A 19,128-nucleotide genomic window follows, 5' to 3' on the forward strand; every position below is an offset into this window, starting at 1 on the left:
GAGGACTTGGGCTGGACTCTGGGTGACACAGGACATAGAGGATTGGGGCAGAAGTGTGCACAATAAAAGGCTCCTTCTGGCTGCTGTGGTAAGAACAGCCTCTAGAGGGAACAAGAACAGAAACAGGATCACTGGTTACCCGGATACAGCAGTAATCCAGGCAAAAGATGGTGATGGCTTGGACCAGACTTTCTGCCACAGAGGACTAAGGAAGATCGCATTCTAAAGGCATTTTCAGAGTCTATCCTACCTGATTTGCTGATAGGCTGGAGGTAGGGTTTGAGAGAAAGAGGCAACTCAAGGATGACTTCAAGGTCTCTGGTCTGAACAGCAGGAGGATGCAGTTGCCTAAAACGAAAGACGACTTAGGGGAGCAGGTTTGAGGAAGAGGAAAATCAGAAATTCTCCTCAGACGTGCTGAGTTTGAGATGACTGTCAGCCATCCATGTGGAAAACATGGGGCCATTAAGACAGAGAAGTTTGGATTTCGGAGGAAGATGGGAATAGAAATTTCAGTGTTGGAAGCCTCTGTAATATCCATGAAGTCATGGGAATGGATGGATTATGCAAGGATTGACTGTAGATGGAGAGGGCCGATTCCTGGGGCCCTCCTACATTCAGAAGTTGAGAAGAAGAGGAGGATCCAGCCAGTGAGGAGACACAGGGGTTATCACAGAAGCAGCTCATCCGCTGAGAATACATCACCACTCTTGAAACACTTCCTTGATAAGTATCATTGAATTTGAGTCATCAATTCATCAGGTGAAAAGATGAAATTGTGCATCTATATATGAAGGAAATAGATTCTATTAAGAAATAATTGTGAATAGATGTGGGAACAAAGCTTTACCAGCAGTTCAATAATGCAGCCTTCTTCTTGGCTACTGAAATAAACCTGGAAATTTTACTGTATATGAAGCAAGAACTGTAAAATGTACCTAGAAGTACTATCCTGACGGGAGTTTTGGGGGAATTTTCACTATATCTGCCTAATGTCGATACCTCCTATAGGGAATTTTCATGACCTATTTGTTTTTGAACATGTTATTCTGGGGTCTTCCATTTTCAGAATCACTTCAAAATACATTTCCTGGCTACTTTGTATTTTTACTTTGGATTTTTTTCTCTCTTTATTATGAAATATTCTCCAAGTTAAGGAAGGTTCCCTTTTCAATGCCCATAATAAACTGGTAGGAATCATTTCTATACTTAAAATTTTAACATATATGACAAACACCACGGTCAAATTTAATATTTGGAAGATTTATTGCTGAATTATAGAAATCACACCTTTTGTCTTCATTTTTTTTCTTCTGTAAGTCTGGAAGGTGATCTTTCTCCATCACTTCCTTGTACATGTTCACTCCTTTGGAGAATTATTTTAATATCCTAAGACAAAAGATTCAAAGAGAAGTTACAAATACTAATAAAGCATTTAGGTTTAATAATCACACAGTACATGGCAACCATTAACCAGCTTTTATTTATGTTCTTCCACTGAGAAAATTCTTCTCCATTTAGTTGTAATTACACCCTGAGACTTACTACTTGTATATTTGGAAAGCTAAGATCCTGGAATCTCAGTTTCCACACTTAATAATGGATTTGTCAAATTAGGCTAATTAATATTTGTTAAAGCAGTTACACAGACCCTGTCATTTAATGGGCAAGTTAAAAGATTATTTCCTTATGAATGAATAAACAACAGTATTAACCTTCTATGAAAGAAAAGCTAATGCTAAATGAATCATGTCTATAGATTTGTAGACTTTTAAAACAAAAGATTACTTTCCTGAAATTGTCTCATTCTTTCATTTAAAAAACATCAGGGAAAGAATGACCTGCTTTTCATCTACTATCCAGCTATCTTACATCTTAAATCACAGATATTTTTCAAAATATATTTAAAAGATTATCACAATGTAGGAGAAGTACCAACGCATGAAAAATACAGAATTGCATTTAAGTAGCTTTTAGTTTTTTTATTTCACAAATTTAGGGAAGTGTTTTTACAATTTAAGTTCCTATTCCTCAAAGCTGAGTTTCGAAGGTTTCAATTTGACTGTGATCATTTTACTCAAGAAGACACGAGTTTGTTCACTATCTGTGATAACCCTGCTGATTGACATATGCGTTGCTTCTATCAGTCACCGCGAGGAATCATGGTAAATCACTTTCTTTAGAGATCTCGTTCCTTGAAAACACAGATCTCCTGAATGAAGCCAAAGGTCAATGCTAAGTGAACCGAGTGGAAAAGAACAGCTGCTCCTCATTGACTTTTCTAGTCTTACCCAGTACAATTCTTCTATTTATTATTTATTTTTTTTAGAAATGGAGTTTAGCTCTATCATCCAGGCTGGAGTGCTGTGGCATGACCATAGCTCACTGCAGCCTCAATCTCCAAGGCTCAAGAATTCCTCCCTCCTTAGTTTTCTAAGTAGCTGGGGCTACAGGCACATGTCACCATGTCCAGCTAATTTTTAAATTTTTTGTAGAGACTGAATCTTGCTCTCTTAACCAGGTTTGTCTCAAACACCTGGCCTCAAGCAATCTGCCCATCTCAGCCTCCCAAAGTGCTGGAATTACAGATGTGAACCACTGTGCCCAGACCACTACAATTCTTAATAACATGTCTTCTTTATATAGTATGTTTATAATAACTAATGGTATTTTAATATTATCAAAAGTTAATTTGAGGATTAAGGAATGAGCTAAATTGTAATTATCTGACCCTCCATAGCATGGGGAAAATGATAAGCTCCAGATATATTTAAACCAGAGTTAGCTAAATTTATAGCTGAAATCAGGGGCCATTATTTTCAGTAGCAGTGAATGAAGAAAAACCTGTGAAATTCAGAAAATGTTTGACACAGGTGCTTTGAAAACACAAAGCACTGAAGCAGCCACCATATTTTGTTATAAAGATAAAGGAGAAGCTTAGAGAATATTTTAAAGTTAGATATCTTGAAGACAAAGAGGAATGAAAGCCTCCTTCAGTTCACACTTATAATTATAGGTATATTATCCTAATGTAATTGGGTCCTGATTCATTTGTTTATAAGATATTTTCTGGTGATACTCTGATTTTAAAGTGAAAAAATTTCTTGCTATCTTCCATTGAATATAAACCCAATTATAAGGTAATATGCTTGATTTACAGATTTGGTTTTGAAAATGTATAATAATTGAACCTGTGTTCATCACAAGAAACTAAAGTTATTAAGCTTTCAGAGAAAATTGTTTATTCATTTACATTCATAAATATATCACAGGAAATTAACTTTGTTCACCAACAACCCAGTTCCAATATCCTCACTGGTCTTGTTATATTTACACAGATCATTTTCTTAATAATTTAGGAACATTATTTGAAAATAAGTTTTTGTACAAGGCCTATGAAAATAGAAATTAAATAAGTGACTTTAGCTGAATAACTAATTGCCAATACAAAATCTGGAACTTCTCTGTAGGTGTGTACCACATGGGGCTTCCTGGGACTTCAGTTTGGACCCTTTATTACCATGGTGCTGCACCAGTAAAAATCCTTCTTTTTTTCCAAAGATAAGACATGCACACTCAAAGGATCAGATGCCAGCTCACTAGTCCATCCACATATAATTGCACATAATTCAGAATTAATTCATTTAAAGTAATGGCAAAAACCGCAATTACTTTTGCACCAACCTAACAGTAATAGTAGTAGTAGTAGTAGTAGTAGTAGTAGTAGTAGTAGTAGTCGTAGTATTAGTATCTCACATTTACTGAGTGCTTTCTATCTTCCAGGAACTGAGTTAAGCACTTTATATGTATTATCTCATTTAATCTGTATAAAATCCCCATGAGGTGAGTATGATAACTGGCCCTATTTCACAGATGGAGACACCAAGGCACTTTGAGGTCACTTGCCTAAAGCCACACATTTCATAGGTATGAACCCAGTCAGTGCAGCTCCAGAGCCCACTCTCATAACCACAAAGCCAGTCCACCTTAAATATATTATTACAATTATGCGTACTCGTTTTCTTTTAAATGTGCATTTTAAAATGTTGTCACTTCTAAACAGAAACCTTGTAAACATAAAGCTGTTAGGCAACAACCTTCACTTCCTCCTGTTTATAATAGCAAACAACATTTTAACCTGAAAAACCACACTCTAGCTTTTGCTCTTCTTATCTTGAAAGATCTTCAGATGACATCACCGTGGTTGAAGTGTATTTTAAAATGTGATCTATTTACTGTACACAGATATCTGAAGCAAAAAATGACAGGACGAGTACAGTGTTCCGAGTCTTCAAAGATTCTTTTCTTTCCATCCATCCCTTCCTTCCTCTTTGTTTATTAGCAAAAGTGAGAATAGAACACCTTACTGGAAAGGGACCCCTTTTCATTGTAAATATCAGAACATAGGCTTTTCAGGACATGGGCACAACTCTTCTTGATGGACCATCATACAAATGAGTCCCACTGGTGGTAGTTTACTGGCCTTGAATTAGATTCATTGGTGGAGTGACCAGGAAGAGGTGTGGAGGGTGTGAGAAGCGAGAGTTAAAGTAGATGACTCATGCATCTCTTAGAGAAGCATTCTGGCAATGAACGAACTCACTCACTAACTCTCAGCTATGGGAACGCTTCGTACTATTGGTATTGTGAGACTGGTTAACAGAAGACAGACACATTGCAGCTGGGTGACTTTCGGCCAAAGGGGTACTGTGCACCAAGGAAGATTAGGGAAATGTGCAGACGGAGGTGGTTTTGGAGGTCAGTATGTCAGGATGTTCCTGGAATACAGTGGGTAGGACCCGAAACGTTAGGTATTCTGCCACACTTGGGACAGTCCTCACCAAAGAGGAACCATGCTGTTCCAAATGCCGATAGTACTTCAGCTAAAATTGTGAGTTGCTGACACTCCTTCAGAAATGAGGGGAAAGTGTAACTTAAAAGGAGTCCTGTGGGCTTTCCCAGGAAGTCAGAAACCTACTGAGAAAGGCTGACTCTTGCAGGCAGCCATCTGTTGGCTGTTTTCTCTTCTCCAGCAAAATGTCAAATAGTATCTTCTCTGCAAGTGCATCATATTTAATCACTCTGGTCAGAGTGAAGATATTCTCAAATCATCCTGACTTTGTGGGAGTCTTCTTTCCATTATGAGAGAAAATAATTGTGGTATCATTTGTATGCTCCTACTTGTTACCAGCAATATAAAATTAGTCCTATTTTATGTAATCTCAAGGGATTTTGCAAATCATTTTACTGGTTCAATATAAAATAGCTGTTCCCCGATACTTGGAACAGAGCATGTAAGCTAAAATGCAGCCTAGAGCGATGGGCCTAAGAAACCTACTTTGTGCAGGATGGCATGATGGCACAATATGGTAAAGAGACCAAGGAATGCCTGGGGAGGGACAAATTAATATCACATCATGTCCTGCTCAGCAGCCTGTGCATTCTTGCCTGCTTTTCTTGGAATCCACATTTCCCTGCGTGACAAAATTTAATGGGATCATTTGATACCTTTCCCAGGCTCTTCATGTGGTGAGGATCCTGCAGTCCTGTTTCCATGCCTTCCCTAGACCTTCCCTTCACCGAGGACTCTGCTGCCTCCCTACTCCAACAGCAAAATCTATGTAGACCTTCCCTTTCCATCTCTCCACTTTCCCAAACCATAGCCATCGTCCAAGACCTGGCTATTCCTTCTTGGGCCGACTCCCTCCATGCTTCTAGCACAAAAATGGCATGTATTGAATTCCTGTAATTTTGCACTTGGTTGGTTTAACTTATATAATTTTCTTGCAATTCCTGCATGTAAACATTATCTTGCAAAAAGGAGTGGAATTTTTTTTGAGAGGAGTCATTAATTTATGCACTCAATTTTCTCTCTCCTATGGAAGCGTATACTATGGGTCTCAGTAGTAGGTGCTCAGTATTGAAAGTACTCCTAAAATTCATCATTTCTGTAGCACTTCCCCTGTGTCAGATAACATGTCAAGTGCTTTACATGCATGACCTCACTTCATCCTCACCACCACCCTTTGAATATGAATATCTTATCACCATTTAACAGATGAGAAAGACAGGATTAAGAGAAAGTTAAGGTCAGGGAGCTACTGAGGAGTAGACCTGAGATTTAGTCCTATGACCTGATTCCCAGAGCCTGTGTTCTTAAATTCTGTAATCATATTTCACTACTGCATAGGCTCTGTGTCTAAACAGCTGCTAGCTTGTTAGAAATCAACTTCAATTATATTAATATAGAGAATAAAATTAATTTTAATATTAATTAATAATTTAATATTTTAAAGGATCAGCAATTTGGAACAAAAACATTTAGGCACAAAGAAAGATATTTAAGTCTGAATAATTTCATTTGTGGGTATAGGAAGAAAACTACAAAATGTTAACTTGTCGTCACTGAGAAGTCAGGATACACAATCTACATTTTACCAAAGTGAAAGTGCTTTTATCTTCAACTCAGCAAACCTTTTGTAACTCAATACACAACTCACAGGAGCCAAACAGGGAGACTTCATGAAAAACTTGTATCTGAGAGGGTTGCAGTGCTACATTCTGAAAGGGGGTTGGTGTCAGCCTCTGCCCTCCTCAGCCCCTGCTGTGAAAGACCTGGGGCTAGTCATGGTGGATGCACATTTAGCATGTGTGGTCCAGACTTGCTTGGTGGTTATGTGATTTCTGAGTTCTTCTATTCTTTGCAGTTCTTCCATTCTTCTGCTGGGTTTGTCCAGTTTCTCTGGTTTTATCCTGAGTTTCTCCATCTTGCACACTGTTTTCCTGATGGAAGTGGTGCCCAACCTTTCGCACATGCTGTCATTTCCACTACGTAGATTATGTGTACCACCTTGCGTGATTACAATACAATGAATATGTCAGCACTTGGCTGGAGATCATGGTCTTGGTTAGTTCTTTTTGGCAGGAGAAATCTTATTCTCCAAACTCTTCAATCGCAGGCCAGGGTCATTACATGGCTGGAATGACAATCCTAACACTGCCACCCACCCAACTTTAACTTCCACCTGTCCGCTGGGCTTGCTGTGCTTTGGGTATTTCAGGCTGACCTTTCTGGTTTGATGTGATTACTAGCTTAGCTTCTCCAGAGCCTGGTATGGCCTGGCAGAGTCCAGCTTCTTTCTCCTCCATGCCAGCTCACATTTAGAAACATCCTAGCATGCCCTGAACCTGAGCCCAACCAAATTAGAGCACTTTGGGGTAATACTCACAGGAAGCTTATAGTCTGAATAATTTGAAATCAAGTCTTGAATAAAAGGATGCTTCAAGAGAACAGCAACTTCAATTGGCTCCAGGTTCTTGGCACCTAGGTCTTGAAATGCTTTTACAAAGCCCTTTAAAGAAGAAAAAAATGAAGTTAATCAACCTTACAATCCTGTAGATGTAAAAAAAAAAAGGTTGTGTTTATGAAAGGGATTCTGTATAATATCTATACAATGATATATTTTGAGAGCAATTCCATAAAAATACGCTCAGAATTCAGGCCAACTTTTTACCAAATAACCAACCTCTGCATAAATATTCTCTATCTTTAGGTGGCTTGCAAATCTGCTGGAGTCCTGTGCTTCACTTCCCCCTTTGAACACTTTGAGTAGCGTTTCCAAGGAGATCTTTTCATGGTTTGCATTTTCAGGAATTTCTTCATCCTTCTGTTCCCTTTCCTCCCTGTCGTCTTTTAATTTCCTTTCTTCTCTTGCAGGATTTTCCTCTGGTTCAGCAGATTCCTCAACTGGACTTGTATCAGTCGAGGAGGTCTGCAAAGTTAAAATGAGAGAACCCGAAGTTAAACTGAAGTTTTTTCCACCAATAGAGACTTTTAGAATATACCAATTTCATCATCACACACTTTTCATGAATGAGAGAGCCTACCACAAACAAGCTACCCAGTTTAGAGGAGAATACACTAGCTGCCTTGAAAATCACAATGTCAAAATTCTAGACCAGTTTTACTCGTAGCGTACAGAAGCTTGTATAGTGTGGGGTGTGTCCTACTCATCTTCATACATTCTTGGGCTGACTTCATGGCCGGGTATTTCAACATCTGTATTTAGATATAGATATACACATGTATACAGATTTTAAACAAGATTTGCTTTTGAAATTGGTTGTAATTGAGAGGCTAAGGCAAGTCAATTGTTCTAGCTTGATAGATTCTAAGAGCTTCAGAAACAGTTCTTTGGACACTGGAGGATGTTCCAACTAAATACTCAGAAGGCAAAACAGAAAACAAATCCAGTATACAAAATCAGGCTGAGATTTTTACTGCTGCTCTTTGAAATTTGGCCAAAAGCCATGAACTCAGGCACTCATGAGTATGATGAAGAGTAAATGGTTTTGATTTCTTATGTATCAAAAGCCTGAATGTATATGTCTTTCTTATGTATCCTACCATTGACCCAGTAGTTACAGAACTAGGAATTGATCCTGAAGAAATATTCATTTGCGCAAATACTTTTGTATATAGCTGTTCATTCAGCGTTACAGCAAAAATAGAAAACCTAAGATTCTAAAAAATGGGTGAATGGTAATAGAAACTCTGTTTCTGCAATGGAATATTACATTACCATGAAAGGTGATGGTTTAGCAGAATTCTTAATGACACAAGAAAATGCTTATGATAGAATAAGTGCAAAAAGAAGGCAGAAAACAAAGTAAAACACATAGTAGGATATTTCGCTTATATAGCTATACTGCTGATGAAAATGGAAAGCAATACATTAAAGAGTTAACACTGGTGACCTCTGGCTAGTGGAATAGGCAATTTCCTTTTTCTATGTTTCCTATATTCTCTAGTAAATTTGTATGTATATGTGTGTGCATATATGTGTGTATTTATGTATGTTCCAATATTTGATAATTTGTTAAGAGAGAAAGGAGCATTTGGCATTTTGGGGGGCCAAATGTCAGAGAACATCTGAGATCTGGTCTCCTGCATCCCAAGGAAGAAAAAAAATGCTAATTTAGGAGGGTGCCAATCCTATAAATACTCAATTCAGTAGAAGAATTAAGTGCATAGATTGTGCAAGCTCTTTCTAAATAGTCATGTAAATCCCATGTATAAAAAGATGATGATGCAGCACAAAATTAAGCCCCGGGCAGTCATATGTCCATATAAGGAATGTGGAGGGGCAGTGGGCAGTGTAATGAAGGCAGTTACATTTGCTACAGCTCTGTGTGGTCACTTTGCCTTAATTGGGTCCTTATAGCCTTTGTTGAGAACTTAAGCTTGAAAAAGAAATTGAGAAAGAAAGACAGAGAGGGAATGCTCCAACAGGTGAAGATTTTGGAATCAAATAAATATAAATATTTATATAATTTTCCTCCAGCCTTTGGTTCACTTTAAACAACTGGAAATGCTATGCGGCAAAAATGTAAAATCAGCTTTAGTATTTCAACCCAGGATGCTTGGGAATTATTGGATTGGCTACCCATCAATAATAATTTTCCCGGGCAATGTAACAGTTAATATAGTGAAATGAACATAGTAGTGATGTAAAACATCTTTCTGAGTCCAGGATGAAAACATTTCTATTCAGAGTGTAGCCTAGGTGCTGTGCACCCGAGATAAACATAGAACCTGTAGGTAAGCAAATGACTAGCTGCTTAGATGAGCAGGTGATACCAAAATTAAGAAAAGAAGGAACCTGGCTTCTCTGTAACCAAAATTAGGGAGGAATTTACTTTCCAGAGGCCTGATGTAAGAAGAATGGAATAAATAATTTAAAAAAAAATCAGAGGTAGCAATGTAAACATTTGAAATGTGGAGTGAATAATCCTTGACTTATTAGTGTCAGAGGATCCTTTCTAAATGTTTGTTATTTTTGCTCTCTAGGGGGTTGGTATAGAATAGGCTTAGTGGCTCAGTGGGAGGGGAAGGAAGTGAGAGAGGCCCAGATCCTACTGAAGAAGCTGATAGTCCTGCAGGGAGGGAAACGTGTGTAAGAGGAGGTGGTTCTCTCCAAGAGACTCTGAAAGCCAGTGATGTTGAACATGGGTGCAGGAACAAAACCAGTGATGCCACTTTGGAGAAAAGCCAGTCCTTCTGAATAAGCAATTATTAGTGGTATCAAAGCTCTACAGAAGTCACATTATTATCTAAGCAGAGGAACAGACTGTGGTGCCGTCAAGCACCACGTCACACTTGGCTAACTCTCAGGACTCCCAACAAATGTGTCCCCAAAGTGCTACCTGTGTGTCCTCCTGACCATGCATTTTTATCATTCAGTCAGCCCAGTCCCACATCCTGGATGGCCGTGTAGAGGTCAGTTCTTGTGACTAATGTGGGCAAAGCCTCAAAGACCAGAAGAGCATAGAAATGTATGCGTGTTCTACCCCAGGGCCTCAAACGCTCCTGCCAAGATGTTTCTGCAAGACTTAATTTCAAGCTCACAATTTACTAACCCCACACCACACAGGTGGCAGAATGGACCATTTTCCCAAATGTCACTTATTTAAAGATCCACCAAAATTAGTGCATTACTGATAAATGCCTTGCTCTTAAGTAACTTTTAAATTACACAAGAAGCTGTGACTTTAAACAGAAGGCCTGAGCCACATTGAATAAAATCAGCATGAATAGTAGAAATAGAGTAAAGAAGAATGAAATGCTAGGGAGATTTCCTGTTTTTTTTTTTTTTTTTTTTTTTTTTTTTTGTGCAGAAAGAAAAGCAGAGATCTGAATGAATATTTTGGGAGTGAATATGAATCTGCTGGAGGTGTTATTTCTTAGCATTACGGCTTCTCGGGACAGGGTTGCCCAGGAAACTGGAACGCAGTGGAAATGACACAGAAATGAAGTGTCACAATTGGAGACAGGGTGGAGAGGATGAGGACTGATTGAGAATGAGGGAGGTGGGGGGCTCCTATGTTCCAAATGCTCCTCGGATTCACTCCAAGTCAGGAATAGGCCTGTGTGTGTAAGACAGTCCTGCGCTCCATCCCCGGCTCCACCTCCCACCCACTAGCTTAATCTCAGCTGTGCAGTGTTCTTGGTTCAGTTCCTCCACAGTGTCCTTGGATTTTAAAGGAGCTCGTGAGAGCATCGCTCAAGGAGAGCTACTTTCTGGGTGGGGACACAGGCAGACGGTGAATGCAGCACTCAGGGATGGAAGGCATTAAGCGTCTTCCTGTGCTAGCTAGCCTGGCTGCCAGCCCCAGAGACGGCTGTCTGTTGCTATGGCAACAGCTCTAGCACAGGCTTCCTTTCTCCTGGCCTTTCCTGCCCATTGCAGCCTCCTGGAGTCTACTGTTGCCTCTGCCTGTCTGGAATATCTGCTTTTCTCCTCTCTACCACGGAGACTAAACTCTGTTCATTTCACTGTCCCTCTCTTCTTTTTCCCTTCTTTCCTAGTCATGTTCACAAATACTAATCAAGCTCTGGCTATTGAAGCCGCTACTTCAGAGAACAAGAAGATGGGTAACAAGATGTCCCAAACTCAAGGCAGGAGCCATTTAGCAGTAGAAATAATAGATAAGTGGCCCCTGCCTGCAGCCCTAGGTCTCCGTACTTCCCTCCTTTGCACACTATAGTCTTTCCTTAACACAGAGAGTTCCTGACCCCTCTGGGTCCTCTCCCTCTCACGTCCCTTCCCTATGACTCTCCTCCTGCGTGCTCATCTCCAGCTCTGCTGGCTAGCCCTACTTCTCAGAACACACCAGTCAGGGCTGCACTTAAGGGCTTTCGCGCAGTTTTCTTCACTTCAAGTGCTCGCACCCCAGAGACCTGCATGGCTCTCTCCCTCACCTCCAGGCCTCTGTTTATATGGCTCTTCTCAGAGATGCCTTCTCTGGCCAGCCTAATTAACACTGCAACCCCTATTCCAATGCCTGTTTTTTTCCCCTGCATTCTTTTTCCCCCATAGAATTTATCACCATTTGATGTAGTCTCTATTTTGCTTATTTGTTTATTGTCTGACTTCCTCCTGCCTGGAATGAATAATCTTCCTTCACTGCCATACCCCTGAATCAAGAGTGGTCCCCAGCACACACAGGTGCTCAGTAAATGTTTGTGGAAGCAGTGGATGCATGTTCATGATGGTGCTCTGCCTGCCAGGGAAGTTCTGGTTATAACCCGGGCCTTGCTGCAAGAGTGCTCAGTGCTGTCAAGGGAAGCTTTGTGCAAGGTCTGGCATTGCCTAAGCTTTGGACAATGGGGAGAACTCAGATCCTGCAGGATGCTGCATGTAGAGAGAGTAACAGGAGCAATGGCAGGGAGGCAGGGAAGGAGAGGGCGTCCACAACTCTTCTAGTTGGCAAAGCCTCATGTTCATCTGCCTTTTATTCTGTGCTCCCTCCTGTTTGGGGCATCATACTCTCATTGTCTTCCATATGAATGAGGGCAACTTGAGTCCCTTCAGGAGAGCAAGTTTGGCTTCTTTTGGGACTATGCAAAGAGCATAGTTTACAAAGTGAATGGACTAATTAATTAATACAGTGTTTACTGAGCTCTGTGCCAGGCCTTGCCTCAAGTTCAGGGACTCAGAACAAGGCAGATGCCTCCTCTCCACCAAACTCTCCCTCCACAGGGTGCTTAGATTCTAGAGAGAAGCAGGTCTCAAGGAGGTCATTGCCAGGTGAGGAGTATCTTGTAGGAGAAGCAGGGTGCACCATGGGAACATACAGCAGCGGGTCTGACATTATTTTGAGGTGATGAAAAACAGACATGAATGAGCCCTCACAGCAGGGATCTGGGCTTAGATCACAGATCCAGAGTTAGTTTAGAGAACCCCCACCTACAGGGAGATACAGAAACATCCCTGGTAAAGTGGCAAAAGCAGTGCCGTGAATGCACATCATACCTAACTCCTTACTTACTTGGGAAACTTTTTTTCTTCTGAGACAGAGTCTTGCTGTGTCACATAGGCTAGAAAGCAGTGATCTTGGCTCACTGCAGCCTCTGCCTTCCAGGTTCAAGTAATTCTGCTGTCTCAGTCTCCTGAGTAGCTGGGACTATAGGCACACACCACCCTGGATAATTTTTGTATTTTTAGTAGAGATGGGGTTTCACCATACTCATCAGGCTGGTCTCGAACTCTTGACCTCAGGTGAACCACGCACCTTTGCCTCCCAAAGTGCTGGGATTACAGGTGTGAGCCACTGAGCCTGGCCCCTTATTTGGGAAACTTTTAAACTGGGCTTCTACTGTCAAAGAAGACAGCATTCTTGAATGGAAGTAAACACTCCTGGCTGATCTTTCTGCTGCTGTGTGTCGAATCGGTATTTACAGCACACTGGTTTGAAGAGCTGTTGGCTCACAAGGTGTGTAACTGGCCTCATTCTCGCTCTGGTGGAATGTGAAGGAGATCTTTCTGTCCACATGCGCAGGGTCAAACTTTAGGATGGCATTTAAGAGTTTATCTCTTCCCTCCCATGAATGTCTGATTAAGATGCTCAGAAACCTCTCATTCCTTTCAGACTACTTCTGCGTTAACAAGTACGTGTGAAGAGGACAGAAGTGTGGCTGGGACGCCTGAGGAGTCTGGACTGGGCAGCACTTTTTTCCCCTCTGTTTCAACAAAGGAAAAGCAGAAACAAGGTCCCCTCAGATGGAACCACTGCTCTGGCTCCCAAAGAACAAAACCAAAAGCCATGCCAAGAACAAACGGGCACCTAGGAAGCACGTTACTTAGCACCCTTCTGGAGACTACCCCATCCCAAAATCCAGGGAATGCCAACGCCTTTGAGATCTCAAGGGGAAGGTGAGGTGGCATCTTAATCAGATATTAAGCTTCTTTGTCCTTGGACACAGGTGACATAAAATGCAGGTTTCTGGTGGCCGGGCTTTGGACTGAAGCACTATCAAGTCACATATATGTGCGGTGCATGTAGGCCTGAACTGGTTTCATGTACAATTTCTATACAGAATCCCAAATGGGTTGGATTGAGACCCATTTCTGTTTCATTTATCAGGATCAGTACTCATGCAAATAAAGGCTATCCTTTACAGAGTAAAGTTGGATTCCACCAAGACACTTTGAATAAATTTTAATTTTACTGTAAAAGTGTCTGATAGGAACTGGGTCCCCAGGTCTTAATCCAGTTGAGTAAGGCTTTGTTGAAGACCGAGTATGTGTAAAGCATCATATGACACCCCTAGGCAAATATGGAGATGAAAAGAACAGTCCTCCCTGTCAGTTTAAGATCTTCAGGTATCCCCTCCGGACTCTATAGTCAGTTTATTTCTGGAATGCAATTACCTTGTCTGCACTCAGAGTGGAAGCTTTGACTTGTTGGAAGACATGAGTCCCAACAGCCACACTGAGGGCCCTGTAGACTCCTTCCACGGTGTCTGGGTGGCAAGCAAAGTAAAGCAGCATCTGTGTGTAGTCAAGCTGGGGTGGGTCCTTCTCAGAGTCGGCAAATAGCCTAAAGAAAAACTGCACACAAAAAGAATTTCAAAGATAAAATGGGTGTACTCTGGCAGTTAGTAGTTAGACATGGCAGTGAAGAATCCCTCCAGGAGCTCTGGAATAAGGTTACCTTCTGAGGATTGAATTAGTAAAGCTAACATATAACAAATGGTATGAACTGAATAATGTTAAGAAAAAAAGCAGTAAAAGTAAGGCCCTGAATGCTAATGTAAAAGAAATAGTGTGCTAATTAATGCTACTAATATATGTAGGAAATAATGTACTAATTAAGGGTCATGGGGGCTGCACATTGAATAGGAAAAGTGAGCCACAAGGACCCATTTATCTGTCCTCAGCATTATCTGGACAAACTAGGCCCTGGCCCTAAATATGAGGCTTCTGGTCCATCGCTTTCTGTGGGGAGTGAAAGGAGGGAAAGGAAATGATGTCGAAAGCCACTGGGATTCTAGCCATTAAAAAGTCCTCGAACTGCTTCACCTGCCTTGGACTTCATACTCAAGCTACTGACCCTAAGTGACTTCACAACCAGGCAGAGAGTGTACTAAACACGAAACAGCAGATGAGCAATTTTCTCATTCTGAATGCCTGAGCTGACATTGACACAGTGTCTTGTGCCTTCGGCAGCATGAGGATTTAGTGTTCGGGAGTCTATTATCCTCTGGGGCTCTCCAAAGCACAGGCCCAAGCCCTGGAACACGCAGGCCACACCTAGGCACCTAAGCAGACTGTTTGGGAAGACTGCTACCATCCAGCTCTTACTCAAATGTGTATTTATGACCGGGAGAACCTTTCAAAAATGTATATTTTGATTAAGAATACATCTAAGGTATATGGCCTCAACAAGATGGTGTTGGGGCCATCTAAGGTTCTGCATGTCTAGCAAGGTTCCAAGTACTTCTAATGTTGCTGGTTCTGGCCCATATTTTGAGAAGCAAGTTTCTAGAGCCAGAAGGTATTTCCACCATGTTATTTTTTGTTACCAAAACCCCTTACAACTATCAACAGGTTTAACTAGGAATAAATGAAGATAACAATTGAAAAAATAATTTCTGATATTTGGCAAATTCAATAAAAATTTAAATAATGTCTCAAAGAAATGAGAGAGGCCAGATATGGTGGCTTACATCTGTAATCCCAGCACTTTGGGAGGTCAAGGTGGGCAGATCACTTGAAGCCAGAAGTTTGAGACCAATCCGGCCAACATAGCAAAAACCCGTCTCTGCTAAAAGTACAAAAATTAGCCAGGTATGGTGGTGGGTGCATGTAATCTAATTTCGTATTCTAATTACAGCCAAGTAAATAAACAAACATCTTTTGTTGTTTGACTTTTTCTCTTTGCCCACCTTTCTTTAGCAGATTGACTGTTAACCACTGTTTAACCATGCATAGTAAACGTTTAGCTTGTGTACTAACACTTACATAGGACTTACTATGTGTCAATTGCTGTTCTAAGAGTACCATACACATAAACTCCCTCTGCACAACAGCCCTACCAGAGAGGGATAAGAAACCAAGGTGCAGAGAGGTTGGGTAATGCCATGAATACCTTAAAGCTTATAAACAGTGAAATCTCTGCTTTTATCCCAGTGTGAGAACACTGAGATTTACGTAACTTCTGAGCACTGAGTCTCAGAGACACCCGGGGGAGGATGGAAAATACCACTCCTTTCACCTTTTCTGTCATATGGACATCACACACACACACACACACACACACACACACACACACACCCGTCAGTCATCTTTTGTTCCATTACAACACTTTTTACTCAGGCTCCACAGTCCTGCCTCTGCCTCTGACTTTGTTCCTTGCCTTCCCATAATCTTCCAGCAGCAGGTGGGAGCCACCTGCTCCAAAAGTACTAAAAGGTCATTTTCTGTTTTGCTGCCAAGTAAGCAGCTCAAAGACTCTGCCTTTGATTGACATCTCTAAAAACTTCTGGCTGAAACTGAAAGTAGATTTCCCTTGGCATAATATTCAAACTGCCAGTTGCTTTCAACTAATGAAGAACCTGTTTATGTTGATGGCAGATTTGTTCACAAAAGCATATAGAGAACATTCCAAAACTCTCCAGGATAATTGGTTTTCAGTCCTTCAGTTTCTCATTAAAAACAACACATCAAATACTGCCCCTGCTACTGCCAGCCTTATATCTTGGACTTTTTTGGTAACTCTCTGACCCTTTCTCTTACCTGTTCTCCTGGAGCATCTAGCAGAGGTGCTCAAAAAATATGCATCCAATTGAAGGAAGTTGCTCTATTTAAGGTCACAACTGGAGCCTTGCTCAATTTTGTACTGCAATTTGGAACTACTGGCTGGCTAGAAATTCAACAATCTATATATTATACAGATCTATGTCTAAATCTACCATTCAGTTTTTTTCATGTCTTACTGAGGTCAGAGTGGCATTGAGATTTTTAAGGTCTGGACTTTCACTGTGGCCTCAGAAATAGAGGCTCATAAAATGCTCTTACTGAGAATAATAATAATCATATTGAGGGCAGTAAGCTCTGATGGGCCGTGGGCAACAAAATTAAAGAGAAATGGGCATTGGTAAAATGACAAATTTTATCCTAAGCCTTTAGAATTGGAAGGAAACTTACGAGACAAATGTGTTAAAAACTTAGCTTATTTGACAGATGAAGAAGGTGAGTTCTGAGAGGCCGTGGAATTGTTCAGGATCACTTAGAGTCCAGCCCCTGCCTCCTCTCCAGGGCTTCTCTACCCTGCCTCCTCAATGAGCACTGGTGTCTGCACTTTGGAGAGACAGCCGAGGAACTGAGGGGCTGGGGTGCAGTCAAAGCAAGTTTACACAAGTGGAAGGAAATGCAAAGAAAATGATTAGTGCTGTGATGCCAAATGTTTTAAAGATCTGTCATTACCTCAATAAGATGTTCCTGCCTATTAAATGGCAGGGGTTCAAGAGGGTTTTCTGGAATTTTTATATCTTCATCTCCTGTAAACCACAGACCAGCCTACATGAAAAATAAAAATGAAAATCATTAAAGTATGCATTATGCAGAGATATTCCTCTAAAAGCCACAAGAGATTGTGCCAATATTGTCTCTAGAGCAGCTGTCTCTCAGGTAGGCTGCAGAAACCACAGGGGTTTAGGAGAAAATACTAGAACTCCCATCTACATTTCTTTTTATCTCATTCTTTTGTAATTTTTATTTCCACATCTTTGATAACATTCATAATGCATTAGTGCTATAGCATATGTACTTAATTTATAAATCAATGTCCATAGATTAAGAGTGCTAGCCACTTTTAACTGCTGGAAACGTGTGACGACGCTGGGAGGCACTTCCCTGTATCAATCTTGGATGAGTCACATTTTGGAGGAGTCTGTGCCCCCATTAAAAATAGTTCACATTCCTCATTTCCTGTTCGTGTCCTGTCTACTTGTGGAGACTTGCATGATGCTGGTTACATTTTAGAAAACTCTTTGTTAAGTAACTGAATGACTAACTCAAGATCTCCGCGACCTCTTGTTCATGACATCCCTCTGTCTCAGTCTATAACCGACACCCATGAGAACTTCATTTCCGCAGTGCAGGCATCCTATTTGACTGTTCTAATGTGGCGTTTTCAACAAACCTTACAAAATTTTGACCTAAGGTTATTTTGATGTTTCCACTGAAACAACATTGTAGGGGAGGGGCAGTGAGCTGGGAAGTGCTGAAAATCTGTGAAAGGCATGCAGGCTGGTCAAGTGGGCCTTTCCACATGAGGGCTTCAGAGGAGGGGGCCTGAGGGCAGAAGGAGAGAGGGCACAGCTCAGAAAACAACTGTTCCCCAAAACATAGGCAGTGTTCAGAGAAGTAGTTCTGAGTTTCTCTTAAACACAGCATCCAGCTTTCTCTAAGAAACTCACACCTTTGGTGAAATAGTTTTCTGGTTTTGGCTCAGCACTTTGGTGAAAATTGCCAACACCCTTTATTCTTATTGTGTTTGTGCAAAAGGATGTTGAAATCGATATCCTATGTTAGTTGCCACGTGCAATAAATACTGAAGGTCAGTAATTTCATGAGTGCACACTTTTAAAAATCTTAAGACATCTATGCAAACAGAGTAAGTTTTGTTCTGCTGCTTTGCTTTTAAACAAAACCACCTTAACAAAAATGTAGCAGAGGTCAAATAACCGAACTACTGTCTTGATCAGCCCAGAAAGAGCCTCATTATAATTTGTGTTTCTTCTTCTGGCTCAACTCTATGAGCCTGGAAATGTCAGAACTCTCTCAAAAAAAGGCAGGCCATGCATTAAGGAAGAAAAGAAGCAGGAAGGGACATCTTGGTGTAATACATGTGGGATCCAGGCACCTGAGAATATTACTCTGTTTCAAAGTTAGCTCCTTCTGAAAGTTCCCTCTTTCATGTTTACCAGAAATGTGAAATGGTGAGCAATATAATGACATTAATAAAGACAAAGTAAGTAGTTCAGGCCCCCTCTCAGTTATGAAATTTTGTTCTTACTCCTTTCTTACTCAAAATTCTCAAAAATCAACAGACTTTTCCTGTCTTCACTTTCTAAAGACCCATTCATTTTCTCAAACCTCTGCCATGTAGCTTCTGTACTTACTATTCCACCAAAATTTTTCTAACACAGGTTACCAGTTACATCCCACCTGCCATGTCCAGTGGCCAAATATTACACTACTGGGTTATCCATCACTTTCCTTGAGTGATCTCATACATTCATAAATTCAATAACCTCCTACATGATACTGACTCGTGATC

The 19,128-nt window shown here is 40.8% G+C and overlaps 1 protein-coding gene across 1 annotated transcript in view; it reads right to left on the bottom strand.

The window, feature by feature from the left end:
- Positions 1–1,275: 1,275 nt before the first annotated feature.
- The window catches only part of LOC101044492 (sperm flagellar protein 2), a 205,616-nt gene continuing 187,763 nt past the window's right edge, over positions 1,276–19,128 (bottom strand). Inside the window, exons 33-37 of the mRNA XM_003925929.4 lie at positions 17,271–17,363; positions 14,214–14,393; positions 7,527–7,772; positions 7,230–7,352; positions 1,276–1,389 (exon numbers count right to left, since the gene is read on the bottom strand). Of these exons, the coding sequence (XP_003925978.2) occupies positions 1,300–1,389; positions 7,230–7,352; positions 7,527–7,772; positions 14,214–14,393; positions 17,271–17,363 (732 nt within the window). The 3' untranslated portion in view covers positions 1,276–1,299. The remainder of the gene's footprint in view (positions 1,390–7,229; positions 7,353–7,526; positions 7,773–14,213; positions 14,394–17,270; positions 17,364–19,128) is intronic.

Source organism: Saimiri boliviensis, chromosome 1 (genome assembly GCF_048565385.1).
Source record: "Saimiri boliviensis isolate mSaiBol1 chromosome 1, mSaiBol1.pri, whole genome shotgun sequence".
Taxonomy (NCBI): Eukaryota; Metazoa; Chordata; class Mammalia; order Primates; family Cebidae; genus Saimiri; species Saimiri boliviensis.